The 21,962-nt window shown below is 39.0% G+C and overlaps 1 protein-coding gene and 1 non-coding gene across 3 annotated transcripts; one reads left to right on the forward strand and one right to left on the reverse strand.

The window, feature by feature from the left end:
- The first annotated feature begins 152 nt into the window (after positions 1 to 152).
- On the forward strand, positions 153 to 234 carry TRNAS-UGA. The gene has a single exon. It is a non-coding gene; the product is annotated as a tRNA-Ser (tRNA).
- Positions 235 to 6,873: 6,639 nt separating this feature from the next.
- On the reverse strand, positions 6,874 to 19,237 carry DNAJC12 (DnaJ heat shock protein family (Hsp40) member C12). 2 transcript variants are annotated; one of them, XM_009290521.2, is made up of 6 exons: positions 19,198 to 19,237; positions 17,359 to 17,454; positions 14,189 to 14,267; positions 11,669 to 11,808; positions 10,236 to 10,437; positions 6,874 to 8,037 (listed from the first exon to the last, which is right to left on the reverse strand). In XM_009290521.2, exons 2-6 carry the CDS (start codon positions 17,434 to 17,436, stop codon positions 7,943 to 7,945), a joined length of 594 nt encoding a protein of 197 aa, XP_009288796.1. In that variant the 5' UTR covers positions 17,437 to 17,454; positions 19,198 to 19,237; the 3' UTR covers positions 6,874 to 7,942. The 2 variants fall into 2 exon arrangements, with proteins under 2 accessions (XP_009288796.1, XP_009288797.1); XM_009290522.2 differs by lacking the exons at positions 6,874 to 8,037; positions 19,198 to 19,237 and adding an exon at positions 10,980 to 11,023 and having other exon boundaries at positions 10,378 to 10,437; positions 17,359 to 17,575.
- Between the last annotated feature and the right edge of the window lie 2,725 nt (positions 19,238 to 21,962).

Raw genomic sequence — 21,962 nt, forward strand, 5'->3', positions numbered from 1 at the left:
GCGCCGCCGCGCCTCGCCCCGGCCGGGCTGCAGGACGGTGTGCGGCGGTGAGACGCGACGGCGCCCATTGGCTCCTCGCACGGTTGAGGGCGTGAACTTCCGCCGCCGGAGCGCTCGATAAGGATTTCAGGCCGGTAAGATTGTCACCAGCAGCAGCGATGGCCGAGTGGTTAAGGCGTTGGACTTGAAATCCAATGGGGTCTCCCCGCGCAGGTTCGAACCCTGCTCGCTGCGGCCCGTGGGGGCTTACTTTTTCCTTCTGTCCTCCCTTACTGCTTATAAGGTGAAGGTTTTAGTGCTTGTGTCTGCTCTCGCTGTTAAGTGTGCCTCTGCAGTAACAAGAGGGACTATCTAGTATTTATCCTATTGCAACTTGTTAGGCCATGCCTACACACTTCTCCCCTGCTTCTGTCAAGAAATAAAAGCAGTACCAAAGCAGCAATAGGTGCCAGGGCAAGTTTCCATCATTGCATCTAAAATACTTGTGATAAACAGCGCTCAGTGGAGGTGGGACAAGGGCACGTTGGGATCAGTGTTCTTTCCACAGCTCACCACCTAAGTCCTCTGTAGACAGGGCAGGCACTGCCCAAGTGCAAAGCTCAGGGTTAATCCAATGCATTACACAGACAGTGTCTCTACTTGCCCAAAGGGCTATTGTCCTGCTCCCATGTCCTACAGCTGATACAAAAAAAAAAAAAGTCAGCGGCAGACTACTCTAAATTGAATGCATTTGCTCTGTCAAACCTTCCCTTTCATGAAGGAAGCTGGTGTGATTACTCCTAGACCTCCAGTGAGGGGGTCCTAGATCATCTTTTCCTGTCCTTTCTGGTCTTCTGCACAGGCATGAAGCACATACACACAGAGTCTGGCAGTGAGGGGGAAAAAAAAAAAAACCACATAAGTTATTATGCAACTAATAACCAGGAAAAACATAAGAACAAGGCATTTCCCCCTACACACACACACACACACGCCCGTCCCCGCCTCCCCCCCCCTTCCTGACTGGCTTAAACTGACCGCCTCCCCCCCCTTCCTGACTGGCTTAAACTGACCTTTTCACCACTCAGATGTGTCAATCTCCTCCTGTGTGTGACCCCAGCATTAGCAAAGAGCTGAAAAATTTGCGAAGTCAGGTTAGAGAAGGCTGGAAATAAGAAAAAGGCCATTTCCACAGAGGCCAAAATAGGCTAGAGTAGGAACAACCACTTTTCACTCCTATCTGTTTTAAAGACAAGGCAAAAACCCAACACAAACACACATGCAAAACCATTCTTTCTAGCATCGTTTTGTTAGTGCAACTTAATTTAATCAGAAAATGGAGGCAGGGGAAGAAGAGGAAACATTGAAAGATCCCTGCTCAGAACAAAATAAAAGAAAGAAGGGACAAACAAACAATTGTTCAAGCTGGCAACAAAATGAACATTTCAAAGTGGTCCCTAACAAGGCTTCCAGGGATTTCAGGTTTGGGTGTTTGTTTCTGTAGGGCATATGCAAGTGTTAGAGGTTACACTTTAGAGGGAATCTTAAACTGGTAAATAACTGACAATGGTACCATGTAATACGTGACCATGACATTAGGCATTTCCCTTAAGTTCTCACGTGTGAAGGTACGTGCCAAGGCATACTGGAATCAGACATCTTATCTCAGATGTTGCAGAAGAGGCAGTTTTTAAATTCAAGAGTACCTACTTAAGCATCCTTTGCTAAGGTGCAGTACCTGTGCTACTTTCACCTTAGGATGTTTGTATTCTAACAGCAGCTTAAAATTGTGTGGGTAGAGCAGTACAACATTAGTCACTCTGCAAAATATCACAACTTTTAGTGAGTGTGCACATTTCCAATAACAAATTAAAAAAATATATAACTCCTTTTTGACATATAACGCTTGATATTTTTTAATCAGGCAGGAATTTAAACTTTTTTGGTTTTTTATAACTTGAAGATCCCACCCACCCCTGTAATCTGGAACAGATGAGAGAAACCCTATTTTGTGTAATGCAGTTTTGGGCAGCATTCCAAACTAATAAAAAGGCAGTATTGAGAGAGTCAAAATACTAAACACAGTGGGCAAGCTTTGCACTAAGTCCTTCTTTTCCACTGCATCACTGAAGAAGTTGCCAGGTTTTTTTACTGACCACTAAGTGTCTTATTTCTAAAAGACGTTTCATTGCTTTAATAGATCTGAAGACAAAGCACCAACGCAATAAATATTTATTAGGAAGTTTGCAACTTCAAGATGTCCTTTTCACTGGGACCTTGCTGGGGATGGAAACATCAAATGACCGACACCAAAAGATGTGGTTATTTTAAATTTTATATTGAAAAATAAGAGGCCAGTCTGTCAGAAAAGCAACAAAAATCTCCTCTGTCTAAGGAAGTATTTGCATTTGGTGAACCTTTTCTTCTTGAAACTAATTTTCCCTAAAATTTGCAGTTGAAAAATAAAAGAGCAGCAGCGAACACCCAAGTTATTTCCCACCCTCACCCTTCAGCAAGATTTATGAAAATGTTCCCACCAAGGCACTAAAGGGGAAGAACCATATGGTTTTAATTGCGGGGGGGGGGTTGTAATTTTTTTTTTTTTTTGTAATTGCAGAAGAAAGTAAGTAAGGACTGCCAAACAGCCTACTAAAGCTACATACACATCAGCAGCACTAGTGTTCCAGGTTCAGTGCTCTCTTGACTCTTGTCACTTTTCATCTCCATTTTGTAGCAGAGTTAAAGTGCTACTGTTCTGATCTGCTTCCCTTTTTAAACCTCAGCTATAAGAGTGAGAAAGAGCAAGGCAGTAATGAATCTGGTGCTGGAGTCCAGACCCCAAAAGGTACATATGGGCTCAACAGAGTACTGCTCCCTATCTCTGCCACTTGGTGCAATTTTCCTCCCCAAACCTGGCTCAGGCCCACTGCACAGTACCTTCAGGGATCAAGGTGCCTCCAGCCAGCTAAGCAAAGAGATGCTTAAGATGTCCAGGCTCCTTTTTATCATCAGCTATCCACACTGAAGCAAGCAGCCTAGTCCTTTGGCAGTGGCAGGCCAAGGATGGACATGGGAATCCTGAGGAAGACTCAGATCTTTTGAAAGCAAGGACCGCAAGTAGCAAAAAGCACCAAAGGCACCCAGGCCCAACCAGCTGGCACAGTCTCTTAATCCTCTGGGCCTTTCTGCTCATTCTCCTGCCCTTCCCCCCCATCCCATCGATATCATTGACACAAAGTTGTTTATTAGAAAGAGGAGGAGCTGACAGTCCTCTACCCAGCATAAATTTGGGGGCTCCATGGAAATTAACTGCTAGTAAAGGACCAGCTCTGACAATCCTGACAAAGTAAATGTAGTTTCCGTAAGGATTGATGCCTGAGAGTCAAACTGCATCTCCTTAGAAAAGCTGTCTGCTTTTGGTGCCAGGAGTCCTTCAATATTTTCAGAGAAGCAGTTTTGACAAAGCAGCAAGCAAATAATTTTGTTCAAAGCACTGAGAACCACATTGCACATCAAGACTGGAAACCTTCAAACATTGGCAGCAAGTTTCATTTTCTAGAAGTAACCCCTCTCCCTTACTGCCCCACCAGAAGAAGGGAGCAAGAGCAAACCACTGTGAAGATGGAATAGAGAGGAAAGAAAATTCATTTTCTCCAGCATCCATCACCTGTGACAGGTTAAGATATCCATCAGAGACCTAAAACATGTAAAAGTTCCCAGTCTATATTGTGCACCACTGTGATGGCTCAGACATGAGTCTTTCAAAGCTGGGACAAACAGAGCGCGTGAAGAGTCTCATCTTCATTAACATGGGAGGGAGAAGAGACTAATATAGCGAAGGTGAAAGAACAAACGTACGCAGTGCCTAGCATTGCGGGGAGGCTTGGCAACTCTTGTAACAGCAGGATGAGCATGTACACTGGGCTGCAATAAAAATATCCAGCATAAACTAACTGATAAATATCACCCCATCTGACAGTTACAGAGGCCGACAACTTACTGAGCTGCTTTATCTTTTGCTGTGTAATTTCATCAGCTTTACAACAGCTTCACTGCTTACCTTACCAGCCGTCTTGTCGCTCATTTCAGGATATGAAAGTGTAAGATAGCAATGTTCACGCTCAGGAAATTAAAGCTACCCAGTATCTGTTTTAATCATCAGGATACTTGCTTTATATTATAGAACATATAAACTGCCTTTCTGGGTTGGTTTTTTTTTTCCTCTCTCATTCAAAGAGGAAAACAAGCATTCAGGAAACAACCTTACCTATCATTCAGCTTTACACAGCCTGAGATTTTAAGTCATATACTATCTGTATTCATCATCAAAACTTTAACTCTTACGTTGCCACTTGGGAAATGTTGGCAAAACAACTTGGCAAATACTGGCAAAGCAAAAAGCTTGTGAAGAACTAGAAAACTCTCAATCTTATATATTCAGCATTTGCACAAGAACAGGCATGACAGCAGTAATTAAAGATATATTAATTTTATATAATTCAAGAACCCCCCAGAGCTGTTCAGTTTCATTGTAAACAGCTGGCTAAATAGTTGCTTAATTTCTGATACTACAAAACTGCTTGATACAGTTTGAGACCTAGAAACACAGTATTAAACAACATGCCCTATTCTCTGTATTTTATTATCATAATCATCCACCTGCCACCCCCATCCGCTATCTCGTAACTTCCAGCTGAAATTTCATCAGCCCTCAAAAGTCCAGTAATGGCCAAGTTTAATCAATACTTTTGACTAGACTCCAGAGGATCTAGGCTCACTTCACAGGTCTGTCTATTTTCATACCAAGGTAAGCTAAGTCATTTAGAGCTATAGCTAACAAAGCACTCAAGCATGGTAATGCTCAATCGCTGCGTGGTGGAAGTCAACACCGAGTCAGACCCCTCAGATACCCAGAAGGTTCAGGACCCTTTGTTACCTATCTAAACAACTCACAAGAAATACTGAAGAAGAAAATGGGACTTTACCACCCCTTGCAGGTAGCTGCCCTCTCCCCCAACTTGAGATTCACAGACCCTAATTCTAATATATAGCATCTGGGTTTGTTGCTGCTGTTCCGCACCCCCACAACTGTCCTTTTGCAGCTGTTTCCATTTTGCAAAGAAAGTTCTCTGTTGGCCCCTGAAAAACTGTGTATACTTGACTCTGTTGCCTCTTAATCACATCTTCGCAGAGCTTGAGAGATCCACCTTACAACCCCCGCTCCAATTAATATTTAAACATAAGTATGTTATGTGCTTACCAGTGCAGAGGCCAAGGCAGCACATTATTGTGGATAATGTCATGTGGGATATTTGCTGGATCTTTTCATGCTACTAGCAAAAAAACTTCTAAAAATAATATATATTCTTAAAAAAAGATAATCGGTTTATGCTTGGGGGGTGGGCCCTTAATGATCTAACACTGAGTAATTTGTCAAGTGCTTATTTCTTTCTAACACGAGGGAGAACTGGGCTGGCCACTCATTCCAGTTAACTGTTCTTACTGGCCAACAGGTCAGGTCCCACCAATGTTGTCCCAAAAGCAAAACAGGCTGCACAGCTTCCTTTTGCTTTCCAGTACCTCTGGGTTTGCTCTGCTAGGAATAGGTTAATTCAACTCCATTTTGGAAATACAGAAAATTGGATAATTTCAAGTTAAATATATACATAAATAGAAAAAAAGTCTGTAGCAGTGTACTAGAGCGCCAGTTAATAATCTACCCCCTTCATTAGGGCAAACAGAAATTAGAGTACTGATCTCTAGCAGCTATGTTGCAAAATGCAAGTTTTGCCATCAGCTTTTGCTGGGCTAAGAGTCTTCCAAATACCTGCAATTATTCATCCAGAACAAGTATCTGAAGGTGCTTTCCCAAAACAAACCATGTAATAATTGGCTAATAATGACACCAGTTTTAATGAAATGAAAAATGAGTTTGCTGTTCAAAGGTCTATTGTATACTCACTTCTCAAGGGAAACCAGCTGGTTAGGTGCCAACTCATCCATCCAACTACCCCCCCTTTTACCTTTATGAGCATGCGAAATAGGGAGAGGAGAATCTGAGCTGTCATCTGATTCAAAGTACTCCAGCTGGTTGCATTTCCATCTTTTTGTTAAAGAGAGAAAAATTGTACCCTATTACTTTGTATCCTTTGCATGAACTAGAGTTTCTTCTGTTACTACTGTTCGACATTCTTTACAGTCCCTCCCTATAAAATGGATTGAAAGCCTTTCTTGAGCAAATACCTTTATATAAAGGAAAGCAGTATATGCACTAGAAGAAAATTTATAATCACATTTAGCAGATATCACAGAGAATTATTAATCTCATCTCTATGATGTTTTCAGCTGCAAAATATGCAAGGGAAAAGCACATAGAATAAAAAAAAAAGATTTTTGGATAAGCAGGATGATGTGCTGTAAAAATAGCTATTGCTACTGATGCCATCAAATCTAGGATCAATGTAGCTGCATCAGCAGAACACCAGTACTTTGAGGTTTTATAAACTGGGACAAACACAACCAGCTCAATATACTAATGAGGTTAATAGGATATACATGTTATCAGGGTTCCATTGGCAGGCACTTGCGTTACAATTTATAGCAAATACGCACCAAACAGGAGAAGCATAGTAGGTCAGTGAGCACATCATACCCTTGCACGGTGGAGCCAAACATGTCACTCCAGGGAGAGACAGACATCATAATATTGTTTCCATGTTGGGAGAAGACTGTAGTTTTCAGATTAGACTTTCCATGGAGATGCCCAAGATTCATAACTGGACTCCCTTAAGCTTTTACCCACTGAAGGGACAAACAATAAGAAATTCAAAAGGGATCTCTGTGGTGGGTAGAGGATTTCAATTAAAAAAATGAAAACAACCCCTTTCTGTACACATGCAGTTTTATTTGTTGCTGATGGAATTACTTGCCTGCACAAAACCACAATGTCAACACCTGACACATTAGCCAGGTTTACAAAGAAGAAAGCTAATACAAAATAAATAAACACAATGTAGAACTTGAAAAGTTGCCCAAAATATCAAATACCTTTCATGTGAGATTTTGTACACATTAATGCTGACTGGCCTGATTCTTCATTCCTCACCATACAAAACCCTGGTAAGACCCTGTCTACCAGGCCAGAGCAGGGAGGGAAATTACTATTAAGCCACAGGACAATGCTGGCACACATACAAGGGGTATCAGCTGTCCACCAATAAATCTTAAGAAGAAGAAAGTTGCTAACTGGAGAAGTGAAGTTCTGGAACTGCCTTCCAAAATAAATAGCTGGTGCAAAAAGTGTACTTGTTAAGACAGAAAGCAAGTGACTTTTAAGAGTGCTTGATCTACCACAGTGACCTTCTTGGATAATAAGAAGGTTCTTATTTCATCTATATCCTAAGATCACAATTCTCCAACAAGTTAAGTTTGCAATAGTATTGTGCATGCATGCATTATAAATCACTACGGTAAGTACAATGCAATGGAGAAGTGAACCGGAGTACACAGATTACAAATAAGCACAGTTTGTTTAAAGTTCATTGTCATATAGCTTTTGGAAGACCATCACTGAATAGGATGATATGCTGGAGTCTAACATTGACTTTTGGTTCTACCAAGAGTACATTCTTTATAACATCACAGTATTGAGAAAAATATTATTCAATATTACACAATATTTAAGAATACAAGAAACAATATATAAGATGTTAGATAACTTCACAAAATCACTTTATGTTAATACTGAAAAGGGCTTTGCCTATTAAAGTTTGCTTATTAAACAAAAAGACCTCCATCTGTAATGCTCATAGCATGTGTGTTAACAAATCAGTATTAAGACATTTATTCGAACGATGTTCACGTCACAATGAATGAATACAAAATACAAATAACTTATAACTGCTTACAAAAAAAATACTGAATTGTTGAACAGATGATCTCATGCTCCTGCGTATTTTGCATTTTAGATCTCATAGTTTCTGAATTTCCTCAGAAGCTCTGATGGAGCATCCCCTGACCAGCGGAAACGTAAGTGCCAGTAATTTGCCTCTGAAAATCCTGAGGGAAAAAAAAGGAGAGGCAAGTAAATACTTATAAACATGTATAAAACTAAGTTGTCTGAAATTATACTTGATAATCTTCCCCCAAAAAAGTAAGTGAAAAATTGGTCACTTCCAGTGCTCTTGCTAGCCAGGACAACCTCTGTATTCTTGGCACTGTTTGAACAAGACCTCAAGCAAACACCAAAAACTTCAACATATATATCAGCTGGGAAGAGTCCAAAGGAGAACAGCAAGAACGACAGCAGTCCAGAAAAGAGGACTTAGAAAGAAAAACTGAAGAAATTGCATTTGCTTAATCTAAAGAAGAAGAGATAGGAGGTGACATGATAAAACTCAAGTACATGAAAGGCAGTAGCGTGGAGGGAAGGTACAGGTGGCCCTTTCCACACACAAGGGAGTAAAGGAGTTTTTCAGACCCTGCTCTATGTTTCTATGATCTATGGGCTGTTAACACTAAAATGTGATCTTCCTATATCAGGAAGCTGAAACCTATTACCAGACTTAGTGTTAAAAACTCTTATTCAGGCCGAAATAGCTACGTGGAGTTGTAGTCCATAATTCTTACAGACCAGCAGACAGGAACTCAAAATATCCCAGTTTAAAAGTGGAATCCAATATAATATATTTTCCTGGACCAAAACAAAAGCATTATCAACATCCTAACATCAAGTATGAACACTGAAGTGCATACAGCCCTGTCAAATAAATATATTCTAATATTAACATTTATTAATATAAATATATTCCCACTGGATAAATTAGGTAGGCATCTGATGGGTTTGATATTTTTTCCATTCAAATCTATGGAAATTAAATTAAAACTTAAAAAAAACATGAGAAAGAAAATGCCTGCAAAGAAAGCTCACCATTAGACCTTGGACTAGATATAAGGAAGAAATTTTTTACACTGAGGGTGGTGAAACACTGGCACAGGTTGCCCAGAGAGGTGGTGGATGCCCCATCCCTGGAAACATTCAAGGTCAGGTTGGATGGGGCTCCGAGCAACCTGATCGAGTTGAAGATGTCCCTGCCCACGGCAGGGGGCTTGGACTAGATGACCTTTAGAGGTCCCTTCCAACCAAAACTATTCTATGATTCTGTGATTACAAGGAACAAGATGATGTTTTCTTTACTGTGAAATTTTACTGTTTTACAAAGGATACAGTGATGATTTAATTACCAAAAAATAGCAAATAGTATAATTTTATAAAGCATAATTTTTAAATATAAAATGTTCAGTTATGCCTCACAATCATTTGTTTGTAGAATTTTCTTATCTATTTTCCACATTCCACAAATGTTTGAGATTAAATTAGGTTTTGCTACCCTCACAGTTCAACTTAATTTCCTGTTTGATCAAGCTGGGAAGAAATGACAGGACTTGGTTTAATAATAGTTCTGTGATAACATAAGCCTAAGATTATGAAACTCCTGAAGGATCAAGCAGAACAGAGGGTGGCCATTGTGGTAAGTAAACTTTGATTCAGGTGTACTAACCTAAACAACAGACAGGAAATACTAACTGGCCTGATGGCAGCTTGTGAAATACACATTTATTCTGGTGCATGCTCTGTTTTTTAAAAAACCTGTTCAAATACAAAAGAATCCTTCAAGTCTCAATTTTTAGTCCTCATTAACTCATCAGATGCAAACTGTGCATAAGGACTGAATGCTGCATAAGAAGAAAAAATATAATACCTAAACGTTTTATTTAACATTTTTTAAAGTTATTTTTAAAAAAATAACTGAAAGTAATTGCCTTTTTTTTAAATTTTGATATAGCAGCAAACCATTTTGGTTTTAGAAGAACTTTTTTTTCTTCTTCTCCAGTTTTTGGTTTTACTAGCAAACAAGCAAGCAAACATGGGGTAGGGAGGAAGAAAGGTCTGAAAGCTTCAAAATTGAATAAATAATGGTTTTAGAAGAACTTTTTTTTCTTCTTCTCCAGTTTTTGGTTTTACTAGCAAACAAGCAAGCAAACATGGGGTAGGGAGGAAGAAAGGTCTGAAAGCTTCAAAATTAAATAAATAATAAACAACATAAAACCCAAAACAAAACCCCAACCTAAAACCACATTAAAAAAACTACCAGCTAAACATATTATTCTGGAGAAGAATTTCTCATGACTAAAAGCCTCCATTTCAGGCCAATCCTTGGATACTGCAATTTTCTGTAACTGCTGGTTTCACTTACTTGGGGAGTCTGGATTCTTTGAAGACTGTGGTTTCACATCAGGAATTGCAACATCTTCTTGCTCCCTGTTCCCATCTGACAATCCGTCTTCACTGTTTTCAGTCTGTTGGGTCCAAATCTCATTAGTTATGTTGTTGCTGTTATTCAAGTCAGGAGCTTCCAGCATTTGGTCCTTCTTGCTTTGGACAGCCCAGTGCATGGACTAAAGAAATGCAAAAATAACAAATAAAGAACTAATTCCTATGCCTTAAAAGATTTTTAATGAACTTCTCTTTTCTTTCTTATATTGTTGTAATAAATGGTAAACAAAGCATATATTAGAGAGGAGCTTGCAGGTCAATAGGATAGGGGTTACTTATTGCAAATAGCATTTGAGAAGATAGTTTATGTCAAGTGGGGATGGAAAACAAAATGTACAAATGCATCAAATAATTCTAAGGCTCTTTTGTCCAGTTTCTTCCGTCATGACTTCTGACACTTTTTTAAAAGGGCTTGAGTGACTTAGAAAATGTCCATTTTCAAAGCTGTCTTTGACTTCAAGGTGCCTCTGAAAACAAGATAATTTGGAAAGCTTTACTATTACAGTCTGTAGAATGACTTCTGTTTGGAACTGAACTAAGCTTGATGGGATACTTCCAGCAAACATTTAAGATCAGGCATAACGCTTTAGTTGAAGAGGCTCTCAGACTTCTCTCCTAAGCAGAATTGAGGCAGGCAGAATTGGCAAGGGAAACATTTATTTACCTGCCTTAAAATCTGACCATGTAGACTTTTAACTATCATTCACCCTAATAAAGCAGAAAAAAAAAATCAAACATTATGGAATTAGGATCTACTAGCAACACGCTATCAAATTACCTCACTAGCAAAATTAGGAGGGAAAACAACCTTCAGAACATCTGTCTCCATCACAAACCACCCCACTAGCCTAGCAGGGCCCCTCCAAAGACCTGTGTAAAGCCCAGGGTTCCAAGGAACCTACCTTCTAGATTTTTCAGTTAGCTCTTCATTTAATCAGATAGCATGAAAACCCATCTGATAAGCAATATACCAAAAGGAGAATGTAGTATACAAAGGTCCTAGCTTTGAAAATAAATAAAAGGTTCCTACAAAAGCAAAGTGTGCTGAAGCATTTGAAAATAGCCCTTAAGTTACTTAAACTTCATATAATACACATAAAAGCAGCAACTTGATAAATTCACTCTAAAACTACTAGCCTAAAACCCTTCTGTGAATGGGCTTCTATAGCCTTCCAATTTTTCCTGAATTTCCTTAACTTCCTTAGTGCAAGAACCACTCTGCACTATTCCCATCCCCAAAACCCACCACTGCAGCAGAAGTGTTGTAACTTATCCCCACACTCACTGCAACATTTTCTCGGACCAGCCCTACCTCCCCCTCCTCCTGAAGGCCCAAACTTTGACAACACCAACCGTTTTCACAGAATTGCTCAGGGCCTCCCACTGCTGGAACGGAATGGTAATTTTGCTTCGTCGCCAGTAATCATAACGCGCTCGACTCTCTTCATTAGTAAGAATCTCCTTAGCTTGCTGCAGCTTCTGGAAATTCTCCACTAGAACACAAACCAAAAAGATACTAAAGCCAGTATTTGTTTTCAAAGAAATTAATTCAGATGTGAAAGGGGAGCTGCCAACAATGGCTTACAGCAAACAGGGTAGAGGAGACAGAAGGAGAGCTGTGTGACAAAGGTATGTGGTTGTTCTGCTTACAGCTTTGCAAAGTTTTAGCTGGTTTTAGGATCATAGCACCTTTGGTGGATAACTGATATCCTTTTCAAATGAGGACTAAAATGCTCATTTGTCTACCGGCTTCAACATCTCCTAAATTTAAGTTCAGAGAAACTTACAGAGTACGGCAGGCAAAAGGCACACGTCGCCCCCTGTACACAACCTTAAAAAGGGAAATTAAACTAGAGTAATAATGCTTAGAAGGAACACACTTAACATCCGCAGCAGCAAGGAAGTCAGAGCAAAGCACAAGACCAAGAAAACATGAGCAGGGGGGAAAAAAAAAAAATGACACGCAAAATTTGACAAGCAAGAGGAATCTAAACATAGTCCAAATGAAGTAACTTGTGCATTTTATTAGGTATGTTTTCTACATATGCTAAAATGTTACCTTGAATACGAGACTGCAGAATGAAAGCTCTTATTTTTCCCTACAGAGTAATTTTTCATTAAATGGTTACTAAGGATGCACCTGCATGTTACTACTTGTAGAAGGGTTATAAAGATTTAGATTTTATCTGTGAGTCACCTATGTTACAGTGATCTATTATTATTATTATTCATTTATTTCAGTTTACAAATTAGATTTATTTTTAAATACCCTAAGACCAAACACTAATCAAAATTGATAACTATAAATCAAACAACAGACAACAGGTTGAGGGGACAGTTCTATTAGGTTTCCTTTTTCTAGTGTTACTAGTTGTCAACAAATAAAAGCTCTACTTTAATTATTCTTTATTGAGCTTTAAGATGATGAAATAAAAAATATAAAGTAAACTTTCACCAGTACTGTAAAAAGGTATTCAAAGTAAATACAGCATGTTCAGGTAAATAGAGCATAAAATATTTCTTCTTGACAAACAAAGCTGCTCCAACATTTGGCACTTGGCCTCCCTTTTCGAGTTACTTAGTTTCAATTAATTGGGGGGAGGGGGGACGGGACGACACAGGGCAGGGGACTGGGGGGTGGTACAGACAGAACAGGACCATGCACTGGAATAGTCTCACTTCCCTGCTGCAATAGCCAGAATTTTCTGCAGACAAAGTTGATTCCATTGGTTTCACTGGTACTTGTGCTATCATTTAGAATAAATTAAGTATTAGTGATCAGGTTATTGTTGATAGGTGGTAGATTGTCTCTCAAACACCAAATCTCAGGGGGTTCCTTGTTAGGGAATCTCAAAGTGAAAAATCCCATCTATTTCCCCTTTTAACCGCCTCCCTTGTCAACTCTCTGATTCTGGGCTAGGATGGCACATCAGTAAGGAAAGCCGAGCCCTGCTGAGACCTCTGCTCCAGGCAGTGGTCTCATTTAACATCTGCTGTACTCCCAGCTCTGCTATCTCAGGGGAGGGTGTGGATGGGGTCAAACTCACACAAGTAGGTAGGCTATGGTGTTCAGTTTATGCTTATGTTGTTCAGTTTAATAGTTAAACTAATAGGAAGAATCCAAAGGGAAAGTTTTGTGCATTAATCAAAATGAGAAGCATATTTAATTATTCTAGAACAAATTTTTGGTGGGGACCATAATTATGATCAGAACAACCTTTATTGTAAGAATATAAACTATTCAGACATCAGTGAGCACTGATTAGAGCTATCCTGTGGTTATGAATGGGTAAGATTGTCTCCAGATAACTCAGGTGCTGCTTAGCTGTCACAGGTATGATGAGCTGCACGCTTTCATAAATGCAAACGTCAGCTGCTGTTCTGCAAACAGATGGCTAGTCATGTGGTGCTGGCTTCTCTTTATTTCCAGTCATTAAATTACATTAAAAGAAAGTAAAGTACATTTAATGTGTTCCTGATGGGCTTGTTCGTGGAAGCAAATTAACTAGTCAATGCGAGTATGGCACTTGAATGCCACTGAGCATGGAAGCAAGCCAACTTCATAGGTCTAGAAAGGGATACACTCCATAAATAATTTCTGGATTAAAAGATGTTCTGCCAGAGATAGAAAAAAAAATTGAAAGTCCTAGGAAAAAAAAAAATCCAAAAAGTGTCTTCCCGCTCTATCACCCAGGAGTGTGCAAGTGTTAGAAAAGAGTATTAAAGCTTGCTATTTAAAGACAATATGCTCAATACACATGACAATTAAAATATATTGGGGGAAAATATGAAGTTTTAAGGCTGAATTTAATATCTTAGTCATGTTAATATAAGAAAAAAATAGATTGTTTTTAAACAGGGAAGAACACATACCTGCTTTGGGGTTTCCAGGATGTTTGTCAGGATGACATTCAAGTGCTTTAATCTTAAATTCTGCAAGAATTTGTTCAACCTAAACAGAATGTCGAGACTTAAAGTGAGTAAATACATACACACAGAAAAGATTTTCAAATTTGCTTTTTGAAAGGGGTTGGGAGGAACAACAAAGACATCTGAAAAATTGTTTCCTATTTGTTTTTACAAGCTTTACTACAAGCAAAATAGGTAACAACACCCATCTGTCAGTGACACTGCTTATTTAATTCATTTTCCATGCACTCATCCTTATTCTTGTTTTTGTGAAGCTCAGTCATCCAATATGGCAAGTTGGCTTTAAGAAAAATGTGTAAAGATCATATGTGCAAAACCCCTTCCTCACATTTGACCACGTAGGCAAAATATATCACTTCAGTTGCTCTTCACTTTGTTTAATCAACTCTAACTTTTAACAAAGCCTCATTGCAGGAAGCAAAGACCTTCTGTATTGATTGCTGAAGATCAATTTGTGGGATTGGGTGGCTTTCTCCATATTCTCTTCACAGGAAATTCAGCCAGTATCACATGACTTTTCCATTTGGGATATCCCAAAGCTAGATAACTAGCAGTTCACATTCTTCCTGTCAAGTTAATTTTCTGTGCAAAAAGGTTGGCTTGGAATAGAATAAATTCATTATCAATATTAGAATATTGGCATGTATTCGTTTATTAGTTAATTACAAGTTCCCACACAGTTTACAGTACCATGAAGTATTACAACCACTGGAAAAACAAAGACGTATTAACAGTTAAAAAATACAGGAAACCACTGGAGGGGGCATCAGCTTAGATTTTCAAATTTTCAGATGTTTCGAAGTATCTTGCTTCTTATTATAATTCAGAAGCCAAAACTTCTTTATATCATTCCAGTACAGCTTAAGCTTTCACAACAATTTGCCCTAAGGTATCAATTAGCTACTATTCTTTCCCATGCTAGAAAGGCTGTTTATATAAATTCCTCATCCTTTAAACCCTGATATCCATCTACAATTTAAATGATTTATTTCAAAATTAAGGCTCATAACATTTTTTCTTTAGAATAAAATTGCAGTTCACTCAACTGGCTGGCCAAATTTTGTTGTCATATGCTGGGAAAAATGTGGTCTACAGTGGTATTTCAAGAATTATACACTTTTTGCTCTTCTCAGTAACTTCTTCCAGAGGTAGATATAAGGCGGTATATTTCCAGTCAGTAAGACACTTAAAAATACATACATTGTACAGAGAACTTGTTGAAACCGGTTACTATATAGCTAGCTACCATCTCTCAAACTTAGTTATATAAAGGGGAACTTCAAAGTTAAAAAATGTGCAGTAGCAGAGGGGTAGCATGAAAATCTTCAGTTTAAAAAAAAATCAGTAAAAGTTTATAGGAATTTTATACAAAATATATGAAATTTATATAAAATATTCAGTGAGATGTTTTACCAAGAAAGGTATCCAATACCCACTATATATGAATAACACTGTTCTTGGAAGAAGGAAGTAGATTAAATCTCCCCTCTTCCTCCCAAGTCTGAAGATGAACTAGGTGTCCACGAGCTCAATTCTACAAGAAGCCAAGAATGAACATGGGTGTTTACTTGAATACAGGGAAAATCTGTAGAAATTGAGACTATTTGGGCTTAAATTTAACCAGTTCAGGTCAAGACCAGAATATTCAGCAGCTTAGATGAAAGTACTGCAGCTGGGAACGTGCTGTATGTGCCTAAAGAAGACTGTGCTGCTACGGATACTTGACTGCATATACAAAGTACTGTGATTGCAAAACACCTGTAATGCTTCAAATTTCTGTTAAATGTTAGAAGTAGCGTGCACCATCCGGAGGGAAGGCAATCATGGTACTCAGTCAACTTGTGATCTCAGTTCCTACTCCCATGTCAAAAATAATCCAGTAACATCTGCTGCTTCTCTCAACAAATAATACTTGACAGATTTTTTTTCAGGACCCATTAGCATTTATTCCATCTTTTTAATTTCATTTTTAAGCAATTTGAAAAATCATTATCATATGCACTTGAACTATTCATTAATTGCTAAGCCCTTAAGGAATTAGTGTGAGGTAGAAAATGAGAAATAGCATCTGCGAAACAAGCCTAGATAGAAACTTTAACACCGCCCTCTGCTGGGATGACTTTTTAGGAGTTATCTCAGGAAAAGCTTGAAATTGCCTTCTGTAACAGATCGAAGATGCTTACTAGTATGCTTTCAGTGACAGAAAAGACAGAGGTGTTTTCCCAGTAATTGACCACTAGGACAGATTAAATTATGATCTGATTAAATTTACTGAGCAAAATACAGCTTTTATCCTCACTGAATACAGCAGAGTAATCAAAACTCCTTTTCCAAAATCGAAACACAATTCCAGTGAATATAACAACTAGATTAAAAAATATTGGCATACCACTAACTCAGACTATCAAAAAAAATGTTACATGGACACCTTTAGGAAGAAGAACATTTGTTTTAGCTACAAATCATTCAACAATTGCTTAGCTAGATCTCATTGAAAAGTATGTATCTGCTACCAAAACAAATTAGTAAAACTAGTATTTGAGTGTCATTAAAATTAGTATTTAAAATTCATTAATAAGATGAATTAATAAGAGATTTTTGTTTTTCCTCCCAACCAATGAATACAATTTTTGAAAAATTTTAAAAGTATGTATGAAACCTGAGAAACTCAATAGCATTATCAGTGACCTACAGCTATGAACATTCATTGTATTAGTTGCATATAAATAGCTTTATTCATCTTTTAAAACCGAAAATATATTCCAAAATATTACTTGGATGTTGTCAAATTTATGCAGTTGGCTCATGATTCATAACCATATCATGTTGAACTAAACCAATGAATAAACCATTATTTCAGCTGTATCTATAATACAATCCTGTTTTATAAGACACTTTTAATCTAAGCCTTATTCTAGGATCTTAACATTGGTATACAGATCAGAAAATTGAGCTTTACGAAGGGAGATACTAAAAGATAAAAGTGGCAAGAAAGAAGGTTCACAATGTATTTCAAATAGTCCTGCCTGTAAACAACTTCAAATCCCCCCTGTAGACAGACAAGCACACTCAAAATGTTATCAACCTGGAGGGGAGGTGGGGAAGGCTCTTACCGTAGAGAGTTCATCGCATCCTAGCAACTTGTAGTAATCTTCCAAGTCATCCGGTCTGCAGCTCAGAATTGCGTCCATCTGGACTAGTCCAGCAGGCTTTTTCAAGCCAAGGCACAGAGGATGTAAAATACAGTATCAATACAAAGCTCACACAAGGGTTTAAAAGTAGCCCAGGGAAACAGGCAATTTCCACTCCGGTCTACAGCTCTCTCCAGTGCTTTTTAATACTGGCAGCTGACACACATGAATTTTCTTGAGCTCTCTGCCTGCCATTGGTCCCTGCAGGATGCCAATCCGGTTGAACAACCCTGCTAATGGCAATGCTCCCTGGGATTTGTAGTTGCCAAAGTCACTTCAACATTAAACTGTGGGTCTCATCCAGACTGGAAAGAGTTCTGGATACTAACTGAAATCTAGCTGAATTTGAGATTTAGATCACGCCATCACATGTATAAGCCACTTAAAATCAGGCACGTATTTAAAGGCTTTCCTGCATCTGAGCCTACATATACTAAAATATATTTTCTGCTTAATTTTTAATTGCAACTTTTGCCACAGTCTTTGCAAGGGGGTTACATGGGTAATTATAGAAGAGAGTAAGGATTACTTCCAAAATAACGATTACAGGGCTGCAAACTTTCGAGAATGAAGTACCAACCCTGCCAAAGCCTCTCAGAGTTCTGTCAGTCACTTCAACAGAAAGGGGTGAATCTTTACTCTTTGAAGGCTACCTATACATACTGCTGTTCAAAAACAAACACCTCTCGTACATCAGTTGCATGTCTGACAAAATTAAGACTATGAAAAGACAACATGAAATACTTAGTCTCAAATTAAATAGAGACTCTTTCTCATGCTAAATTACTTTCAAATTGTGTCTTGAAGGTCTGTATTGTGTGCAAAACGTGCTCCCTGTAAAACTCATTTTATATTGAAGTGAAATACCTTTAATTTTGAACTGTGGTTAATGATCAAGGCCTCAGTCCAACAAAGACTACAGACACGTTTAACTGTAGTGTCTCCTATGATCTATTGATTTAAAAAGATTACTTCCTAGGTGTAACACTAACCACTTGCTGAAGTCTTTCCTCTGGAGCCTAAGGAGCTCTATTTTTACTTTTTCTATCCCTGCAAGAGCTTTGTAATCCAAGCTGTTTCATGTCATTAAATATTGCTGATTCTTTAAACTAACACTTACAAATAGATGCCTTGAATAGTTATGCCATTTTAGATGCAGTGACCTAGAAGGAGAGTCTACACAGAACAGATACACAGGGTATGACCAAGGCTAGAAGAGGTGTGTGTTCATCAGTGAAGGACCTAGTGGCCATTCCGAACTGTTTATAAAATACTGAATATATAATTCCCGCATTTACAAGTGCTTTATTTTATTATCTATATTATTAATCTTCTGAAATTATCTACATATAATATTAGTCTTCCACTGCTTTCTCTTCAAGGATGTATTGTCTGAAATTTCCTATTTTTACTGTATGTTCAGATAGCCTATTAAGATTATAAAATATATAGAATACATGAAAAGAAGCGATAATATTAAACAGCAAAGCACAAGCCTCAGTGAAACCATTTAAATCTGTTAGAAAACACTACTACCATATTTCTCTGAGTAAATAAACCGATACACTTTTTCAACAAAGTGGAAGAATTAGCAGTTACAAATCTCTCCCTCATTTATAACTTAATAATAAACCAGAAAAGTATAGGAAAGAAAAGAAAGCCTTTTAGCAAGAGATCATGTAAATATTTAAATAGATTGTACTTTGGGGGAGGACAAAAAACAAACAGCTGTCCCTCTTCCCAACAGCACTCCTGACTTACTGTTCTTGTCCAAGTATTTCTTGCATATTTGCGTAAGGTGAAAGGGAAGGCTCTTTAACCCTTTTTCCCTCCAGCTTTCAGTGGCTATTTCTGTGCTGCACGGTGAACTGCAGGTCCAAGAGCTGGATTCAGATAACAAAACCCTGCGACTTGCAAGCTGCCTGTTCACAGGGAATTTGCTTGCTGAAGCCTTGGTCCCGTCTATACTCGTCTGTTCAGACCAAACAAACGGGGGCTTTGATCCAAACCACAGCAGCGACCATACTTGTGCCCCCTCCCCCCCCAAGATTTCCAGTGCTTGGGGCACAAAGAGTCCCATAGCACAGTCTGAAGGTTTGTGTGTGGAGGACACAAAATACTGGTACTGAATAATAACTCAGTCTTTTACCTCTTCTACTGACTTCAGTGGGACAACTCACAGAGCAAAGCATCATCAGAAAAGGAGAGCAAGAGAACCTGTATATAATAAGCAGAAAAAAAAATAAAGATTGCGTTCAGGACATAAACTTTATTTGAAAGAGGATCACAGCACAGGAGATGGCACAGCTTATGTGTCTACACATTTTGGTTAGTGTTGCTCAGAACGTACAAACAGTACTGAAGTGAGGAAATCTCCTATATGTTCTCTGTACCCAGCCACGAACAAAACGTTTCTATTCATTCCCAACACATTATCACCAGTTTTGCTTGTTTAGAGCCAAGAGTGAAACTAAATTCTGGTTCAGTATAACAGGAGGTTTACCATCAACTTGTAAAAGTCATAAATGGCCCTTTAAATAAAGCAAGATCTGGAAATCTCGATTTGAATTTATTCCCATAAAATACATCAAATCTTCCGGTACCAGTTCTTCTCAACTGACTTCAGTTGGTTTGCTTCCTGAGGGCAGAGTACACATTTTCAAGAAGTTCAAGGCACAACATAACTAAAATGAGTTTTGCTTTTCATGCTCCATCCTTGTCCCCACACATGCTCAGAGTTGCAGAAATAGAAGAGGACCTAAGCACTCCCAAACTCCTTCCCGATTTAGGGGTAACTACTGCAACAACATCATTAATATGTATAAATGCTTGCAATATTAGAGTCAGTTTTAGGATCCTCGAATCATTTCCTCACCAATACCTTTGCAGAAAGCTTTAGATCATACACCTATATCACGTACACATTTTCTTCCTTGAACGCAGTCTTCACATAAATAAGCACCAAAACAACAATAGTCACACGTCCTTTGTATGCTGACAAAAGCATCTTGCACGTGCTTTTTAAGAAATCTGAATCTTGCCTCACCTGCAATAAGGAAAAAGAATGCTTGCATACAAATTCGTACAGAATAATAAAAACATTCTGATTCACATCTGGTTACTTCGTAGCTTGTTTTTGAAAAATAGGTAGTGTGAGAAATGGCATGTACATCTTTTTTGGGGTTGTTAATACCCGAAAGAACCAGGAAAAAAAAAAACAATTCCCCCTCTACAGCTACATATACCACCTATAAAGTCAGTTATCTAGAAAATAATCCCTTTTAAGCTAAAAACCACACATCAACAATTTTAACTTGAACTTTTTAAAAAACTGTGGTTAACAAGGCCTGCAACAGAGAAATTCTACCTGTCTAGTCTTGGTCTTACCACTAAACTTAGGGATTCAATTGTATTAAATTCACCAAAACCATTCTGCAAATACCTTGTGATGATGTTAAGCAGTAACATTAAACAAAACAGTATTTAAATTTATATCCATGAAGTTTAGATCAAAATTCTATGTTGGTAGACGTCCCGGGAAAGTGGCCGAGTTCTGTGCAGACAAGACTTCCAGGTAGAAAGAGACACTACATCTAAGAAAGCCCATGCGTGGTTACCTCCGTATTTACTATACAGTGATGGTCCACAATTCAGCATCGAGGTTGGCCACTAAGGATTGTCTCTACAATTTACGTAACGGAAGAGATCCCTGGAAAACCACAGGTCACCACAGCTACTAGCTGTGCACATCCCACCAGCGAACACTGATGTGAAAAAGAATGAATTCATGAATGTCATTAGAGCAAATCCCAACTCTTGCACTTTACCATCAGGTTTCTTGTACACTACGCAGGCTCCATTCTTAAAACAGCTGTTGTTCAGATGGGTGCTGAACACCCACCCCCCCAAAAAAAAACAGCTTCCCGTAGCTCAGGAGTTCAAGTACCATGGTAATACATTTAAGCATCCCTACCAAAAGCTCAACCTGCAGGTGCAAAACCTTTCCCAGGCAGTCAGCAGGCACGCCAACATCCCTGGCAGAAGCTGTAATCCTGTAAATATTTCTCTTCTTACCCTCAACTCTGTTCTGTGTTTACAGAAAACGGAGAGCCGCTACGAACCTCTCAGTAACGCTACCTGACTGGCAAACGAGCTCACAGGGAGACTTGTACGAGTTTTCTCTGGCGGGTTTCGCCTCACCAGGTGCTGTACAGCTACATGGCAGCCCAACAAGGTGCGTTTGCAATGTGAAGCCTGTGCCAGGAAACGCCGTTTGTTCCTCGGAAAGATGCATTCTCTATCTGATATTCTGAATACCGCTACGGAGAGGCCCGAGGGTTTCTCAAACGGCTTGTGACGAGAGGAATACCGAGACCCGCGAAGCCACACCAGAGCCGCCATTTGCCAGGAGCGTCCCGGCGGAGGAGCGCGCTGCGGGGTGAGCCTAGGGAGGAGGGGGGAGCGGGCGGACAAGCTCCACAGGGACGGGGTTGCCCCTTCCCGCCGTGGGCGGTGACGCCTCCGCG

The sequence above is a fragment of the Aptenodytes forsteri genome, unplaced genomic scaffold (genome assembly GCF_000699145.1).
Source record: "Aptenodytes forsteri isolate BGI_AS27 unplaced genomic scaffold, ASM69914v1 Scaffold349, whole genome shotgun sequence".
Taxonomy (NCBI): domain Eukaryota; kingdom Metazoa; phylum Chordata; class Aves; order Sphenisciformes; family Spheniscidae; genus Aptenodytes; species Aptenodytes forsteri.

Excerpts from the sequence above, each read along its gene's own strand:
- DNAJC12 (XM_009290521.2), bottom strand. The coding sequence starts at position 17,436 with ATGGACGCAATTCTGAGCTGCAGACCGGATGACTTGGAAGATTACTAC. Across the intron at positions 14,268-17,358 it reads GATGCGATGAACTCTCTACG|GTTGAACAAATTCTTGCAGA; the intron begins GTAAGAGCCTTC and ends CATTCTGTTTAG. Across the intron at positions 10,438-11,668 it reads TGAGCAATTCTGTGAAAACG|TCCATGCACTGGGCTGTCCA; the intron begins GTTGGTGTTGTC and ends GCATTTCTTTAG.